Raw genomic sequence first — 19,251 nt, forward strand, 5'->3', positions numbered from 1 at the left:
AGATATTTAATATGTAAAAAATGTTAAATACTACAAGGTATACAGCCCTAGGGTTGTATGAAATGGTGACGTGGGACTAAACACTGTAATTAGGGGATTTTTTGTTACAAAATATACAGAGTCTGCAGACAGAATCAATGTGTTTATTTTCAGCCTCCCCTGGAAATCAATTTTTGGAATATATTCAACAACACTCGAATAAATATCATTTATATTTGGCGATATTATGCCTTTAGTATTTTTTTTTTGTGCAAAAAAATATGTATTTAACAAGGCACAAGCATATCGTGCTTGTTGAAGAAGCACCAAGAATTTCTCATAATGCGTCAAAGTCAGAATTATCTCTATATCCTCAAAAACCAAATCCAATAATGCTTACGTTATCATAATGAATGGTTTTGTCTTATTTAACTCTAACTAAATCAAATCTATAGTATGGATATTACTTTCAAAATAATACGGAAGCCCTTACAAAGGTTCATCAATTGGAAAACATAAGAAAATATTTTGAACAAAATTCCTAACAAGTTCCAGCAAAAAATCGTAGAAATCCACAATTACATTTTTATTTTTTGCTTGACAATTTTTTCATTTGCCTGCAACTACATTCGCTGTATCACGAAGACAGGAAATATACGTTTATTATGGTAAAGCTTAGAATAATAATATATCATCTAACAATTTTGAAATATAAAAAGAGATTCTGTACGAATCTTACTGAATAAACTAAAAAATCACAAGCATTCGTAGGTTCTTACTCTTCTATAAATGTATATATTTAGGAATTTACTCTTTAGATACTATCCGGTCACGATTATTTAGTGAATATCGAAGATAAAATTAAAAAAAATATCCGTTGCAAAAATTTACAATTCTTGTTGAGTAATTCATGGCAATCATATTTATGAAATAAACTTTCAATCACCATCAACAGCAGCATTGTAGTTTTTCCTCAATTGCATACGAATAGAAATGTACGAACAAAAGTGTACCACTGCAATACGAATAGTACTGCTGCAGTACGAATAGAAGAGTACCAATGCAATCATAGACGACGAGAGACCTGCGGTTCTATACTCCACTGGTACTGTTGCTTTTACTGGCATTTTTTCTTTCAAGACATCAGTTTTTATTAGGTTTTACAGTACCTAACACGCAGGTTTAGAGATTGTTCAAGGATGGGTATTGTTTCAAACTTTTAGGAAAACTTTTACCTTCGAGACATCATATTAGTCTAAGCTCATGGAAGCAAAAATAAATTGACCTATTGGGACGGGGAGACTCTGTCAATTTTTATTTCGAAATTGATACAGGGAATATCACAGGGAACGGATGGTGTCCATTCACGACGTCTGTGCTAGGAATGCTCGCATGTAATTGGTTCATTATTCGCGTAAATTTGTTATTGAAATTATTATCAATTTTACCGCTTAGCAATGAAATTAGAGTGATAATTAACACATTACAAAATTGTTATACATTTTATCTATCCAACAACATATTGGTTATTGTTATCCATCATGTGGTTATGCTGTTATTAGCGTTTGAAATCTGACGCAACATTTGCCCGTTTCATTTCCAATTTTACAGAATGCATTCCAGTATAGTGAACAAATACGTGTCCCACGTCAAAATGTTAAAAATGTTAAAAATGTTAAAAATGTTAAAAATGTTAAAAATGTTAAAAATGTTAAAAATGTTAAAAATGTTAAAAATGTTAAAAATGTTAAAAATGTTAAAAAGGTAAAAAATGTTGAAAATGTTAAATATGTTAAAAATGTAAAAAATGTTAAAAATGTTAAAAATGTTAAAAATATTAAAAATGTTGAAAATGTTAAAAATGTTGAAAATGTTAAAAATGTTAAAAATGTTAAAAATGTTAAAATTGTTAAAAAATGTTAAAAATGTTAAATATGTTAAAAAGGTTAAAAATGTTAAAAATGTTAAAAATGTTAAAAATGTTAAAAATGTTAAAAATGTTACAAATGTTAAAAATGTTAAAAATGTTAAAAATGTTAAAAATGTTAAAAATGTTAAAAATGTTAAAAATGTTGAAAATGTTGAAAATGTTAAAAATGTTAAAAATGTTAAAAATGTTAAAAATGTTAAAAATGTTAAAAATGTTAAAAATGTTAAAAATGTTAAAAATGTTAAAAATGTTAAAAATGTTTAAAATGTTTAAAATGTTAAAAATGTTAAAAATGTTAAAAATGTTAAAAATGTTAAAAATGTTAAAAATGTTAAAAATGTTAAAAATGTTAAAAATGTTAAAAATGTTAAAAATGTTAAAAAAGTTAAAAATGTTAAAAATGTTAAAAATGTCAAAAATGTTAAAAATGTAAAAAATGTTGAAAATGTAAAAAATGTTGAAAATGTTAAAAATGTTAAGAATGTTAGAAATGTTGAAAATGTTAAAAATGTTAAAAATGTTAAAATATGTTAAAATATTTAAAAATGTTAAAAATGTTAAAAATGTTAAAAATGTTGAAAATGTTAAAAATGTTAAAAATGTTAAAAATGTTAAAAATGTTAAAAATGTTGAAAATGTTAAAAATGTTAAAAATGTTAGAAATGTTAAAAATGTTAAAAATGTTAAAAATGTTAAAATATTTAAAAATGTTAAAAATGTTAAAAATGTTAAAAATGTTAAAAATGTTAAAATGTTAAAAATGTTAAAAATGTTAAAAATGTTAAAAATGTTAAAAATGTTAAAAATGTTAAAAATGTTAAAAATGTTAAAAATGTTGAAAATGTTAAAAATGTTAAAAATGTTAAAAATGTTTAAAATGTTAAAAATGTTAAAAATGTTAAAAATGTTAAAAATGTTAAAAATGTTAAAAATGTTAAAAATGTTAAAAATGTTAAAAATGTTAAAAATGTAAAAAATGTTGAAAATGTAAAAAATGTTAAAAATGTTAAAAATGTTAAACACGTTAAACATGTTAAAAATGTTAAAAATGTCAAAAATGTTAAAAATGTTGAAAATGTTAAAAATGTTAAAAAAGTTAAAAATGTTAAAAATGTTAAAAATGTTAAAAATGTTAAAAATGTTAGAAATGTTAAAAATGTTAAAAATGTTAAAAATGTTGAAAATGTTAAAAATGTTAAAAATGTTAAAAATGTTGAAAATGTTAAAAATGTTAAAAATGTTAAAAATGTTAGAAATGTTAAAAATGTTAAAATATTTAAAAATGTTAAAAATGTTAAAAATGTTAAAAATGTTAAATATGTTAAAAATGTTAAAAATGTTAAAATGTTAAAAATGTTAAAAATGTTAAAAATGTTAAAAATGTTAAAAATGTTAAAAATGTTAAAAATGTTAAAAATGTTAAAAATGTTAAAAATGTTAAAAATGTTAAAAATGTTAAAAATGTTAAAAATGTTAAAAATGTTAAATATGTTAGAGAGGTTAAAAAGGGTAAAAATGTTAAAAATGTTAAATATGTTAAAAAGGTTAAAAATGTTAAAAATGTTAAAAATGTTAAAAATGTTAAAAATGTTAACAATGTTAAAAATGTTAAAAATGTTAAAAATGTTAAAAATGTTAAAAATGTTAAAAATGTTAAAAATGTTAAAAATTTTAAAAATGTTAAAAATGTTAAAAATGTTAAAAATGTTAAAAATATTAAAAATGTTAAATATGTTAGAAAGGTTAAAAAGGTTAAAAATTTTAAAAATGTTAAATATGTTAAAAAGGTTAAAAATGTTAAAAATGTTAAAAATGTTAAAAATGTTAAAAATGTTAAAAATGTTAAAAATGTTAAAAATGTTAAAAATGTTAAAAATGTTAAAAATGTTAAAAATGTTAAAAATGTTAAAAATGTTAAAAATGTTAAAAATGTTAAAAATGTTAAAAATGTTAAAAATGTTAAAAATGTTAAAAATGTTAAAAATGTTAAAAATGTTAAAAATATTAAAAATGTTAAAAATGTTAAAAATGTTAAAAATGTTTAAAATGTTAAAAATGTTAAAAATGTTAAAAATGTTAAAAATGTTAAAAATGTTAAAAATGTTAAAAATGTTAAAAATATTAAAAATGTTAAACATGTTAAACATGTTAAAAATGTTAAAAATGTTAAAAATGTTGAAAATGTTAAAAATGTTAAAAAAGTTAAAAATGTTAAAAATGTTAAAAATGCTAAAAATGTTAAAAATGTTAAAAATGCCAAAAAATGTTAAAAATGTTGAAAATGTTGAAAACGATAAAAATGGTATAAATGGTAAAAATGTTAAAAATGTTTAAAAGGTTTAAAATGTAAAAAATACTGTAAAAGTTAAAAATACGAAAAAAATTCAAAATGTTAAAAATGTTGAAACCCCTATAAAAATTTTAGAAATTTCAAAGATATTTAATATGTAAAAAATGTTGAAAATGTTAAATGTCAAAAATATCCCAAATTTCGAAAGTGTCAAATTATCAAAAATTTAAAAATATCAAAAATAGAGAAAATGAAAAAATGTCGAACGAGTTAAACATTTTAAAAGTTTTTAATATATAAAAAAATAAGTATCACAAATGCACAATTAATTAAAATATAAGAAATGATAAAAATGACAGAGATGGTAAAAGTAATAGAAGTGCCAAGAATGATATAAATATCAAATATTATAATAAAGTCAAAAATGCTCATGTGTTAACCATGAAAAATTTTTGAAAAAAAGCACCGGAAATGGTTGCAAAAATATCAGAAATATTCTTTTGGGAAAGTATTATTTAAGAGAATGAAATATATAACTATCAGGCTTGCTGTTTTCCTCAATAAGAGAAACGAGCAGAGTAAATATTCACCGCTCACTTCTTGCCCAGCAGAAGCGCTGTGTGTAGCAATTTTTGTACCACACTTTTTCGTTTTGCTTTGTGCTGTGTTTCTGCCGTTCGCTGAAAAAAATATGACACTTGCTCCTTACACCACAGCTGAGCGAAACTAGAGTGCTGAATCTCTTTAGTGAGAATATACAGAAGTCCACCGCGGTGCGACCTGCTGAGATTAATTCAATAGAATTCGAAGAGCAAACATGCGTGACGGGTGGCTGGATTTATTTTTTTTTTCTTTCAGTTTCAAGATGCAAAGCAAGCAACTTTACTACCTGGATGCTCCCCTCATTTGATATATGTTCAAGAGATACACAGCATTTAAAACTGATGAATGCTCGTCAACTCGCATATAAGATATACCAAATCAAATTATTGTTGGTTAAATTATATAAAATTAAAGGAGAAGTTTAATGCAAATGAACCCGAATATAAGATGAAATTATTGAAAAATCAATCGAAATTTACAAAGTTTTACATTATTACCTAGAAAAACTGATTTTGAACCGCAATTATGGAATCTCTAGCGGAGACTTTAGAATAAATACTTTAATGAAATTGAAGTAGGTTGGAGCAAAATTGGCTGGTTGATTGAATCCTTGTTATTTTTTCGTTAATATCTTGAGAAGAAAAACTGAAATGAATATCTCCGAAATCATCGGAAGTTTCCAAATTTGACCCATACCCTGTCACGGTAATACGAATCATAAGCAAACAAACAAAATCCAAACAAAAACGATCAGTGGTACGTAAAATACGCCGGACGACCTTGAGCGGAACGCGCTCCGGAAATTGCCATCGACAACAGCAGCAGTAGCAACGGCACCGGCCACCGCACAGTCACACCGCATCTCATATTCTTCGCTTCCTCTTGGAAACGGCAACCGAACCGTGTGCTGTTAATGATTGTTTCATGTTCTCTCTGATTATTTTCCCTGGCCGGTAACATTCTGCCAAGCTACCGCACCACCATTGTACCCAGACTCAAGCAAGAGCAATTGGCCGGACGTGGCGCGTCGCGCCGCGTTTCATTTCAGCTCGACATCCTGCAAAAGTGTGCTTTATCACAATCAAATTAAGCCAATAGCGGAGCAAGGTAAATCGAACATTAAGTGCCGGTTGCACACTGCTTTAGCGGTTCTTTTTGCAGCACCTTGAAGTAAAAAACAAGAATGGTTGAAGAAAGTTTGCGCTTCTTTCTGAGTGATCTCTGGAGTGGAATTTTTTTCGGAATCGGCTATGAAATCGACACCAGCTGATTAGGTATATGAAAAGCAATCTGGTGCAAGTTTAATTGCATTTTGAAAGCCTGCAACACCTTCCAAACGGTGTGAAATGTCTCGATGAAATATTGTGGTAAATTACCGCTCATTTATTAGAATGTTTGGGTGAAAACCCAAGCACACTGCTTTATCCTGTGGTTATTCGCAGTTTTTCGGTGAGTGCCGATCACAGCTGACCCACCGATGGGGGGTTGACGATGGCCCCGGTGCCATACTTCGAAATCATTATCCAATTATTTTGATTACGCGGTATCTTTCATCAGCACTGGACTGACCTACGGTTGGTGCGTGGTTTAGGTTGGGTTTCGTTTCACGACCGCGACACTAATGTCGGTTCGTTTTACGATCAACCCAATGAGGCGCATCGGTTTCGCAACGTGGGGCCATACCAGGTCAGTAGTCAACACGCTTATAATGTTGTTGAAATCTACCTACGACGCATTGTTTGCTTAATGCCCGGTTCAAATTTATGTTAATTATATAATGTTTTGATGCACTACGGTGAAGTTAGAAGTCCATAAAATTTATTATAACAAAATTGTACCCTATTCGCAACCAGGAACGGTTTGTGTGTAAGCCATGTTGATTACTGACAGCATCATCCTGAATGGATGATGTCAAATTTTTATTTTCGTTTGTTGCTGTTCTTCTCGGCGATAAGTACTTCCAGAATCATTTGGGCGCGTCGCAAAATTGTTCTCGACAGATTATGTAAAAAAACGACATGCTCGAGAGATTTTGTGGCCATAAATTGATTTATGGTGTATTTTTTACTTCGACTGTTCTCTCGCGTTTAATTAAACAGCACTGAAAATTGATCGTGGCAGTTAATAGCGGAAAAGTAGGTAACGAATGCGTCAAAAAAAAAATCCAACGTTTCAAAATTGATGTCTGCTTTATGCTTATATCTTTAATTTGATAAAAAGCGATAAATATATTATATAGCACGTAGTTACAGCATGACAGCAACATGTTTCGTTTTGAATTCTTAATATATTTGCAATCGAATCTTATTTTTAGACGAAGTAATGGTATTAATTTGGTTCCCTCTGTTCTCTCTTTCTCATCCTAGGAGCAAATCACGGAGTGTCGATCATGGGCTGGCAGCTCCGTTCGATTTGGACTCGCTGCGGTCCAAGGTGGAGGGCAGATTCGAAAGCATTGATCGACTATCAAAAGGTAAGTGAAAATATACAGTGATAACATTGAAACGATGTTAAGCGAATAGTATGGAGGTTCTAGAGAAAGTCTATGATCAGGGAGTTATCCGTAAAAGATTATACCAGCTCAGGTCATTCTAAACAAATCACGAGTGCCAAAAGTAAGACAGAAAACGAGCTGCGTAGCCGTAAGATCTCAGATTCCGCTTCGTCAAGCAGGCGGTTATGGGTTAGAATTTTAGTACAGTTAGGCCATTTGATGTCAAAGGACATAAGCATGAGTTCATCCACATACCATGGCTTCACGCTGAATTCTACGATAAGTATCGCGGAGACTTCTTCTTGACAAAATAGTATGTTGTTTTTAATATGAAATTGGTCAGAGAGACATTCAGTTGATTGATACTTGACAGGAGGAACGAGGTTCGGTATAGTGCAGTAAAAAGCATATAAAGAAGGGTAGGATTACACACACAAGCGCGGATAGGTATTAAGCATGTCACTCATTCTCAACAGTGCTAAAAATAGAAGTGCGGAATACAGCAAACACCCAGGTAATATCACTACAGATCAACGTTTTTGGTCGCAATGATAAATAATTACAAGAAAGGAAGTAAACAGAAGACAACAACTTAAACAAACTATAAATACCTGTGAAAATTGAATCGAAACCATCGAGATCATTTAGGCAGAGTTAATTTTAGGGTTGCTGATTAGCACCTTTTGACGTAAGACTATGTAGGATTTTTAATAGGGGCATGTTGCATAGGATCTTCCTACCACTGAAATGCACCATTTTCGAAAACCAATTCCTTGGTCGATAGTTGAATGCAATTCCCTTTTCAATTGAAAGCGAAGGTTGTCACCGTCACTCTCACATCACGATTCTCAATTGAAAATGACAATGAGCGCTGTCGGAGACAGGGTGCTTCCATACAGTACTTCACGCATGTATAGGGAAGAAGGAGAAACGAAAATCGCGACGATATGAGACGGAGGACACCAACACCAGTTTCAAAATCAGAAGTGGTTACACATTGGCAGCAATCAACGGCGAAAAAAAAAATCCGAAATATTGATCGGAACTTGCGTGAAGTATTTATTGGATGCCATTGCACAGTGGTCCAATAAGGCAAAAGTGGAACATTCTATAGCGCATTTCACTTTTATCCTAGTCTAATGGTGTCTTCGGGAGAATTGTTTGCATGAATGACCCGCATAATCTCCAATTGTCAAAAGGTATGAAAAGTGTACTGTATGAAAAATAAAATAAACTAACTTTTTTGTGTTAAGAGATAGAGTGTTGCGGGAGACGTTACGGCCGGTAACGGCTCAGGCAACGAATCTTCCACAGGGAATACAGAATCTCGTTGACGTCTCTATTGTTTGAATAAACCTCAACGGGTGTGAGTAGATATGTGCGAGAGTAGGCTGTCATTTCACAAGAAGAATGCTTATCATCAAAACAATTCCATGCGTGCAGTAAATCACTTATGTGCGGAAAGTCTTTTCAATTAAACTTTGTTTAATTATAATTTAGAATTAAATAATCCGGGTAGTGTTTAAAAGATAAAGATCAAAAACGTTGTAAGTTTCTCTCAATCTCCCATATCATATTATATTGAGTATATTCGGCTTATTGCTAAAATTAAAACAAAACTACGATTATAGGTTATAATTCCAACCAATCTCATCCTCGGTATTAAGATATTCAATCCTTTCAATACGAATGTTAAATGTAAGTAAATTTATTAAATTCTAAGCTCGTGCATTACTCAAATTAAGAATTACTCAATCATGCCAGGTAAATGGTAACTAAAATCACAAGCAAATTAGTCGTAGGATTTCATTGAAGAGTCACCGAATTGTGAGTATTTCTCAACAAACTTTATCAATTAATAATTAAACAACATTTATATTTAGCTTTAAAGCTTTTGCGAATAAAGTAATTGCTACGGAACAGTGACTACGAATCTGCGATTTATGCTGTGAGAACAAACTTTAAAGAATTCGTCCCGGACGTATCATATTGCAAAGTAGAGAGACAGGATAAGGTGTCAACCAAGTCGAACGATTATAACTGCATTGCATGCAATAAACAGGATCGGAACGAGAATTTGGTAACCTGCGATGCCTGTAAGGATCGCTACCACTTCTCCTGCGCCTCGGTCGACGATAGCATTCGGGAAGCTGGATGTTGGGAATGTAGTAAATGTGCTTCTGCCCTCAACGTAGGTGGATGCCAGAAATCCGTCAATTCCAGCAAATCTGGTCGAAGTAGTCGGTCGAGGGTTCAGATTCAACTGATGAAGATCGAAGAAGAACGGAACGCTGAGGAAAAGCTGATGTTGGAGCGGCAGCAACTGGAAAAGGAACGTCAAGAGAAGGCTATGGCGGAAAAAGCAGAGCTAGAGAAAAAATTCCTAGAGCAGAAATACGCCCTTCTGCTAGCAGAAGCGGAAGAAGAAGACGGTGAAAGTGTGAAAAGCTGTAAAAGCCGAGTGAGGAGCAAAAAGAAGGTGAATCAGTGGATTTCGGACCATGCCAACATGTTGAGCGTCGGCAGCGAGGGCGGCGAAACCGAGCCAGAAAAGTCGACAAATGTCAACACGGATGGAATCAGCCACGAAACACCATGTACGTCATTAGGCGAAAGAGCAGGTAAATCTAAGGGTGCAATACCAAAGGTCACACATACGTCTACTCCCAACCAACAAAATCCACTTCCTCCGACGCAGTCGACAGTCCCATCTTCGTCGGCACAGCCACCAACTTGGCCTCCACTGACACAGGTGCCAGTTCCGCTTGCCCCGGTGCAACAATCAATTCCGCGTCCGGGGACGCAGACACAGAACTGGCCTCTGCCTACACAGCCCCCTAATTGGCCACCTACTAACCAGCCACGGTGGTATCATCAAGCTGGTCATGCGTATCCATATACGCATTCATATTATCAGCAACCGATACTATGCCCACGACCCGCTCAGGGAGCAACAAGACAACCACCCCCGCCGGTACCGCAGCCCGAGCAAAATGATTGGGGTCAATTCCAGCAAAAGTTGGCTTCGAGGCAAGTTGTCCCTAAAGACCTGCCGGTATTCACAGGGAACCCTGAGGAGTGGCCATTATTCGTGAGTAGCTACTTGAACTCAACTCAAATGTGTGGCTATTCCGACGCGGAAAACCTTGTGCGATTGCAAAGGTGCCTCAAAGGCAGAGCACTGGAGACAGTTCGGAGCAATTTATTGCTGCCATCATCTGTTCCGCAAGTCATGTCAACTTTGGAAACCCTGTTCGGAAGTCCGGAAAAATTATTGCAGACGATGTTGAACAAGGTGCGTAGTGTTCAAGCGCCTAAACCAGAGCGTTTGGAAACATTGGTCGATTTCGGCATCACCGTGCAGAATCTAGTTGGGCATTTGAGAGCAGCAAATCAATTTGCTCACCTAGTGAATCCTTCGTTACTTAACGAATTGGTGGAGAAACTGCCAGCTAATATCCGACTGAATTGGGCACTCTACAAGCAGCATTGTGGAGCCGTTGACTTGGGAACCTTCGGCGATTACATGCAAGCGATGACATCGGCAGCCAGCGATGTGACGAAGTTCAGCCAGCACGAAACTCATCAAGCATGCCGCAACGATAAACCCCGATCAAAAGAGAAGGCGTACGTGAACACGCATTCTTCAACAGAGGATCGTAAAACGGAGACCAGCGGGAACAGAGTAGTGGAAAATAAAACATGGCCGTGTTACATTTGTCAAAGCCTAAAACATAGAATCAGGGATTGTTTTAAATTTAAAACATTAACCCTCGGAGATCGCTTGAAGGCAGTAGAACAACACCAACTTTGTAGAAACTGCCTTATCCCACACGGAAAATGGCCATGTAAGTCAACACGTGTCTGTGGAATCGACGGTTGTGATGGACAGCACCACCCCACTCTACATGCCCGTCGAACGACAACCAGCAGACCCACGACAAAAGAGAGGTCCGATGGGTCAGGACCGAAATCCGACGCTGTTGTTTCCATTCACCGTCAATTGCAAAGCGCAACGTTTTTTCGTATAATTCCTGTAGTTTTGTATGGAAAGGACATGCAAGTACACGCCTTTGCTTTCTTGGATGAAGGTTCATCGCTAACATTGATCGATAAGGGATTAGCAGATATGTTGGAGTTAGAAGGGGAAATTCAGCCACTTTGCTTGACCTGGACAGCAAAAGTTACTCGGCGGGAAGATGAATCTCGTCAGGTGAATTTAAAGATTTCCGGAGATGAAAGTCATCGGAAATTTGCTTTGACGAATGTTCGCACCGTGAGCCAATTAGATTTGCCAGTGCAGACTTTGAACTACAAAGATCTGTCTCACCGGTACCCTTACCTATCCGGACTGCCGGTGAAAAGTTATGACCAGGCCGTACCTAGAATTTTGATCGGGCTGGACAACCTAAGCCTCTCTGTACCACTCAAAATGCGTGAGGGAAAATCCAATGAACCTGTGGCAGCCAAGACTACATTGGGATGGACCGTTTTCGGTAGTACCGGGGATACAACGACGGATTCGGTTTCACCGACATTACACATCTGCGAGAATTCGGATGAGGATGCGAAATGTCTGCATGAGCTCGTGAAAAATCATTTTGCAATAGAGAATTTGGGAGTAGCTGTGTCATATGGACCAGAAGCAGAAGAAGATCAGCGCGCGAAAGAAATACTTAACCGAACTACTATTCGGAGAGATGACGGCCATTTCGAAACTGGCCTGCTATGGCGCTACGACGATGTGGAGCTTCCATCCAGTTATGCTATGGCGGAACGCCGTTTGTTTTGCCTTGAGCGGAAGTTGCGAAAGTATCCAAAGTTGCAGGCTAATTTGGAAAGGCAGATTTCCGAGTACTTAGAGAAGGGATACGCTCATAAAGCAACACCTGAAGAGTTGATCGAAAGTGATCCTAAGCGCGTTTGGTATTTACCAATTGGAGTGGTTACGAACCCTCGCAAGCCCGATAAAGTACGCATCATATGGGACGCGGCTGCCAAAGCAAATGGAGTGTCCCTCAACGACCATTTGTTAAAAGGACCGGATCTAATGGCATCTTTACCAAAAGTACTTTGCCATTTTCGACAGAGACAGGTGGCAGTCGCTGGTGACATCCGCGAGATGTTCCACCAATTGAAAATTCGGTCGGAAGATTGCCAAGCGTTACGTTTCCTTTACCGGAACGATCCATCGCAGAAGCCAGAAGTGTACGTGATGGAGGTGGCGATCTTCGGAGCAACCTGTTCAACTTGTTCAGCTAGTTACATTAAAAATACCAATGCCATGGAGTACCAGAAGGAATTTCCCGAAGCAGCGACTGCAATAGTAGAAAATCATTATGTGGATGACTACCTAGACAGTCGAGATACGGTGGAAGAAATGGGTAAACTGGCCTCAGAAGTAAAAATGGTTCAAGCAACGGCTGGATTTGAGCTACGAAACTGGCGGTCGAACTCGACGGAAGTGCTGAAGATCCTGGGAGAGCAGGTAACAGAGGTGCGAAAAGATTTCACAGCGGACAAAGGCAGTCGAATGGAACGAGTTTTAGGAATGGCTTGGATTCCTGATGAAGACGTGTTCACTTATTCCTTGAAATTACCGCAAGACTTCGTGCAGCCTGGAACCGTCTTGACGAAGAGAGGAATTTTGCGGTTCGTTATGAGCGTTTTCGATCCCCTTGGATTGATCTCTAGCTTGCTCATACACGGTAAGATGATAATCCAAGACCTCTGGAGATCTCAGGTAGGATGGGACGACGCCGTGCCCTATGTAATACAAGGGCGCTGGCGTAGATGGATCGAATCATTAAGCAAACTGGACGAAGTTCGTGTTCCACGCTGCTATTTTCCTGATTATGACTCAGACAGTTTTCGAACATTGCAGCTCCACGTGTTTGTAGATGCGAGTGAATCCGCTTTCACCTGCGTCGTCTATTTTCGTATGATAGATCGAGGCCAGCCCCGATGCGCTCTGGTAGCATCAAAGGCCAAGGTGGCTCCACTAAAGCCACTGTCTATTCCGCGGTTAGAACTGCAAGCAGCGGTCATTGGAAGCCGAATAGCGAAATCCGTCACCGAGTACCATTCGCTTCCCGTATATCGTAGATTCTACTGGAGTGACTCTAAAACTGTTCTCTCTTGGATCAAATCTGATGCCCGGAGATATCATCAGTACGTAGCGGTTCGTATTGGCGAAATTCTAGAAGACACGACGGTCGAAGAATGGCGATGGGTCCCCACGATGCAGAATGTAGCAGACGAAGCCACTAAATGGGGTAAGGGCCCAAAGTTGCATCAGGATAGTCGCTGGTTCACCGGGCCGGATTTCCTTTATCGACAAGAGGATGAGTGGCCGATGCAACATAATCTCCCAGTCGACGTAGAGGAAGAACTACGTGCCATTCACGTACATCGAATTGAGGAGCCTCGAGCCTGGATCAAACCGGAAAGAACTGCATATGTGTATTCATTCATCGACCACTACGTAGAACATGGGAAGATGGGGGCAATGCAAAATGGACGAGGACTGCGGCAAGAAGATTTTGTTCGCGCGGAGAGAGCGCTTTTGCGGCTTGCGCAAGCTGAAATATACACCAAGGAGTTGCTGTTGCTAGAAAAAGCGAAGGAGTTGGTTGCTGCGAAGGACGTAACAGTAAGTCGAAGGCTGCAGTTTGAAAAGGACAGCCCACTCAGAAAGCTGTCTCCATTTCTAGACGAATTCTGTGTAATACGCATGGAGAGCCGGATCGAAAAATCTCCATGGGGCTCATACGAAGCAAAGTATCCAGTAATATTGCCAAAGAACCATAAGATTACTGAGCTTCTAATAGACTACTATCACCGAAAGTTTGGACATCACAACGGGGAAACAGTTGTCAATGAAATTCGCCAGCGTTTCTACATTTCTGCACTGCGAACAACGGTGCGTTCAGTGGTTGCTCGTTGCCAGTGGTGCATTATCTACAATGCGAAACCCGAAATACCTAGGATGGCACCTCACACTCAAGCTCGTGTAACTCCGTGGGTACGACCGTTTTCGAGAGTTGGAATTGACTATTTCGGGCCATATATGATTAAAATAGGTCGAAGTCAAGTTAAACGCTGGGTAGCACTCTTTACATGCATGACGATACGAGCAATACATCTAGAGGTAACAACATCGCTGTCAACCGAGTCTTTTAAATTAGCCTTGCGGCGTTTTATTGCCCGTCGTGGTGCGCCGGCGGAAATTTACACCGATCACGGAACAAATTTTGTTGGGGCGAGCAGAGAACTAGCTTCTCAGATTGCTACGATGAACCAAGAACTTTCAGAGACTTTCACGAACACCAATACGCGTTGGATCTTCATTCCACCATCCTCCCCTCACATGGGCGGTGCGTGGGAAAGGATGGTACGGTCGGTTAAAACAGCAATGAACTCCATACACCGTACCCGGGCGCCATCTGAAGAAGTGTTCCATACAGTATTGTGCGAAGCGGAATCAATGGTCAATTCTAGGCCATTAACATATATGCCTTTGGAAACATCGGACCAGGAGGCATTGACTCCGAATCATTTTATCCTTCTGAGCTCGAACGGGGTTAAGCAGACGGAGAAAGCGCCAACTACGGAAAATGAGACACTGCGGGGTGGATGGAATATATGTCGACATATACTGGATCAATTCTGGATCAGATGGACCCGCGAATATCTACCCGATCTAACGAGACGTACCAAGTGGCATCAGGACGTGAGGCCAGTTCAGGAGGGAGACGTTGTATTCATCATGGGTGAGGTCATACGGAACCGGTGGACTCGTGGTAAGGTATTAAAGGTCATTCCGGGGAAAGATGGTCGCATCCGGCAGGCCTATGTTCAGACTAGTACAGGAGTTCTACGACGTCCCGTAGCAAAACTAGCGGTTCTCGATGTACTTTCGAGAGGTAATCCTGCAGTACCGGAGCAGAATTACGGAGAGGGGAATGTTGCGGGAGACGTTACGGCCGGTAACGGCTCAGGCAACGAATCTTCCACAGGGAATACAGAATCTCGTTGACGTCTCTATTGTTTGAATAAACCTCAACGGGTGTGAGTAGATATGTGCGAGAGTAGGCTGTCATTTCACAAGAAGAATGCTTATCATCAAAACAATTCCATGCGTGCAGTAAATCACTTATGTGCGGAAAGTCTTTTCAATTAAACTTTGTTTAATTATAATTTAGAATTAAATAATCCGGGTAGTGTTTAAAAGATAAAGATCAAAAACGTTGTAAGTTTCTCTCAATCTCCCATATCATATTATATTGAGTATATTCGGCTTATTGCTAAAATTAAAACAAAACTACGATTATAGGTTATAATTCCAACCAATCTCATCCTCGGTATTAAGATATTCAATCCTTTCAATACGAATGTTAAATGTAAGTAAATTTATTAAATTCTAAGCTCGTGCATTACTCAAATTAAGAATTACTCAATCATGCCAGGTAAATGGTAACTAAAATCACAAGCAAATTAGTCGTAGGATCTCATTGAAGAGTCACCGAATTGTGAGTATTTCTCAACAAACTTTATCAATTAATAATTAAACAACATTTATATTTAGCTTTAAAGCTTTTGCGAATAAAGTAATTGCTACGGAACAGTGACTACGAATCTGCGATTTATGCTGTGAGAACAAGAGGAATGGTTTGTTTGACAAAGTTGTAGAAAATTAAAAAATATGAAACTTTGCTGAACAAACAAAATTCCTATGTTCATTGAGCATACAGTTATAAAGAATATTTTATGGAAGTTACTCAAAATTAAGTTTTTAGTACTTAATTATTGTCAGTTGCATTTTACTAGAAAATGATGTTCGAAAGAACTGTTGGGCCATACAAAACTAATTTTTTTCTCAAAGAACACAAATCTCCAGGACTTTTTCTTACGAAGTTGTAGCATATTTTAGCTTATTTTTTTGATAAATTCAAGAATGTAAGATGTCAATACTTTTTCTTAAAGTTTAGCTGAAGAACTTCAAAATGTTGCAGGTTTCATTCATCCCAATCCACCCATGTTTGAGAACAGCGAGCATATTTTATAGTAAGTTTTCATATATAAAAATTACTAACTTTTTTGAGTTGAGAGATAAAGAAATGGTTCGTTTGGTGAAGTTTCTGAACATGTAAAAGTATGAAACTTTGCCGGATAAACAAAATTCCTGTCTTCATTGGGTACAGAGTTATAGGGTATTTTACATGAGGGTTACTTAGAATCTAGTTTACAAGAAAACATTGTTGTGAAGAAGCATTGGGGTATACAAAACACACTGTTTTGTCGAAGATTACAAGTCTCCAGGACTTCTCCTTGCAAAGTTATAGCATATTTTTGCTTATTTTTATAATAACTTTAAGAACGTATAGAGTAAAAAAAGGGTCGGTTGGGACAAATGGACCTTACAACAATTTGTATTACATGGGTTAAGCTTTAAGAAAAATTTGTGACATCGTGATTCCACTTGCCCCTTTCTACTCTATACGTTCTTAAACATATCGTAAAAATAGGGTAAAATATGCTATAACTTTGTAATGCAAAGTTCTTGAGATGTGCACTCTTTGACAGAAACGTGTGTTTTGTATGTCCCAATGTTTCTTTGCAACAATGTTTTCTTGTAAAATGGAACTAACAAAAGTTATGCATAAAAAAACGAAATTTTAAGTAACTTTCATGTAAAATACTCTGTAACTCTGTACCCAATAAAGATAAGAGTTTTGTATGTTTAGCCAAGTTTCATGCTTTTACATGTTCTAAAACTTCGCCAAACAATCTATTTCTCTATCTCTTAACACAAAAAAGTTAGTAGATTTTGCATGAAAACTTACTATAAAATATGCTATATGGATTGGGACAAATGAAACCTGCAACATTTTGTAGTACTTTAGCTAAACTTTAAGGAAAATATTGACATCATGGTTTCACTTGCCCTTTTTACTCTATACATTCTTGAAGTTATCGAAAAAATAAGCTAAAATATGCTATAACTTCGTAAGGAAAGGTTCTGGAGATGTGCGGTCTTTGACAAAAATATGTGTTTTGTGTGTCCCAGCAATTTTTTCGAACATCGTTTTCTTGTAAAATGCAACTGACAAAAGTTAAGTACCAAAAACTAAACATGGAGTAGCTTCCATATAACATACTCTATAACTTTATAATAAATGAAGATCGGAATTTTGTTTGTTCAGCAAGGTTTCATATTTTTTAATATTCTACATGAAAATTTTTTTCAAATTTTTTATACAGTACACTTTTCATAACTTTTGATATTTTGAGATTATGCGAGTCATTCATACAAACAATTGTTTCGAAGACACCATTAAGCTAGGATAAAAGAGAAAAGCGCTATGGAATTAAGTTCCACTTTTTGCCCTTTTGGACCACTGTGCATTGCCGTTTTATTTGCGGCTTACGGTATTACAAAACTATCATCAAACGACGCGATGCGGTGCTAGTTTTTATTGAGACGCTGAAGTAAAGGAAAGAGTCTCTCTCTCCGTCACTCTCTCCATCAATTGAAATAGTCATCAGTTTTATTTGAAATGATCCGATGAACAACAGACGAGAAAGAGAGAGAGAACTGATTCGATGCCAGTTGCCGAAATGGATCAAGTGAAAATGAAACTGTTCGAATTGAAATGACAGCGCGAAATATTCAGTTTCATTGTTTTGTTTCGAAAATGTAGAGCCCTGGTAGAGACCCCTATTTCAAAGAAACATGTTAGTATCATTAGTCTATGTTTACTCATGAAGAAGCAATGCGCGCGATGAGTACCGCAAAAGTTAATCAAAAACCAACGTGTTGAACTAATGCTGGAGAATCTAGCATTGATTACGCGCAATAGTAAGAAATTTTTGCAGTAATTCGTGACAAAAATGGAAAACTTTTGATTTTAAATAGGGCGGTAGAATGCTGTCGTCTGAAACACCCAAAAACTCAACTATCAGCTACCAACATATTCATGGATTCGCATGGCATGGACTACTTTTGAAATGGTGAACAATTCATAAACAATATTATTTTACATTTTTTGGATCGATTGAATGTTAAAATTAAGGTGAAACGGTCGCACACGACGAAGAGAGTGCTATATCACCAAGACAGTGCTTTATCACCAAGACAACGCCGCCAAGGGTATTAAAAGCTATGACCTTCGTCTTATGAAGCGCTAACTCCAGTTTCCTGTAGCGCATCCAGTCCACGACGACGCTTGTAGAGTGCGAAGCTGTTAACTCAACCTTCTAGATCGATTCGTCGTAAACCTAGAGTGTGATGCAAAACTCCGCAAAACCAAACCAACAACCCCCAAAGGAAACTTAAGTTTCAGCACTTCGTCGTACAGGATGTTCCACAATACTAGGCCCAGGATAGAACCCTATGGGACCCTCTCAGTAATTAGGTCCGTGCTGAAAACTAGCACTCGATTCTGGAAGTAATTTTCCAAAATCTTGTACAAAGACACCGGGATGTGGAGTTTCCGAAGCGAGTGGGCTATGGAATCTCAGCTCACACTATTGAACGCATTCTTCACGTCTAGTGTGACGATTGGGCAATAGCATATGCCCCATCTCTTGCGCTGAAATGTTACCTCTGCTGTTTTGGTAACGGACAGGATAGCATCCACCGTGGACTTACTTTTTCGGATGCCAAATTGGTTACTCGACAGACCATTTACAACTTCGGTGTATCTACCAGATGTTGAGAGTAACGCTTTCGAACATTTTACCCACCGTGTCGAGCAGACATATCGGTCTCTAGGCCGATGGGTCACCAGGTGGTTTCCCTGCCTGTTGCAATAAGACCAGCTTTTGTTGCTTCCAACTCTCTAGGAAGGTACAGTCATCCTGGCACTTCTGCATAACTTCCTGAAATAGACCGAGGGCCTCTTCAATGGCTTTTTTCATAATCAAGTTCAGGATCCTATCCAGACCCGGTGC

At 36.5% G+C, this 19,251-nt stretch overlaps 1 protein-coding gene across 14 annotated transcripts in view; it reads left to right on the forward strand.

Annotated features, from left to right (window-relative positions):
- Positions 1 to 19,251, forward strand: part of LOC129727253 (TLD domain-containing protein 2) — a 494,969-nt gene that overhangs the window by 340,759 nt on the left and 134,959 nt on the right. For all 14 annotated transcript variants that reach the window (XM_055684880.1, XM_055684882.1, XM_055684883.1 and 11 more), the window contains one exon: positions 7,169 to 7,275. In XM_055684880.1, coding sequence (XP_055540855.1) covers positions 7,169 to 7,275 — 107 coding nt within the window. The remainder of the gene's footprint in view (positions 1 to 7,168; positions 7,276 to 19,251) is intronic.

Source organism: Wyeomyia smithii, chromosome 3 (assembly GCF_029784165.1).
Source record: "Wyeomyia smithii strain HCP4-BCI-WySm-NY-G18 chromosome 3, ASM2978416v1, whole genome shotgun sequence".
NCBI lineage: Eukaryota > Metazoa > Arthropoda > Insecta > Diptera > Culicidae > Wyeomyia > Wyeomyia smithii.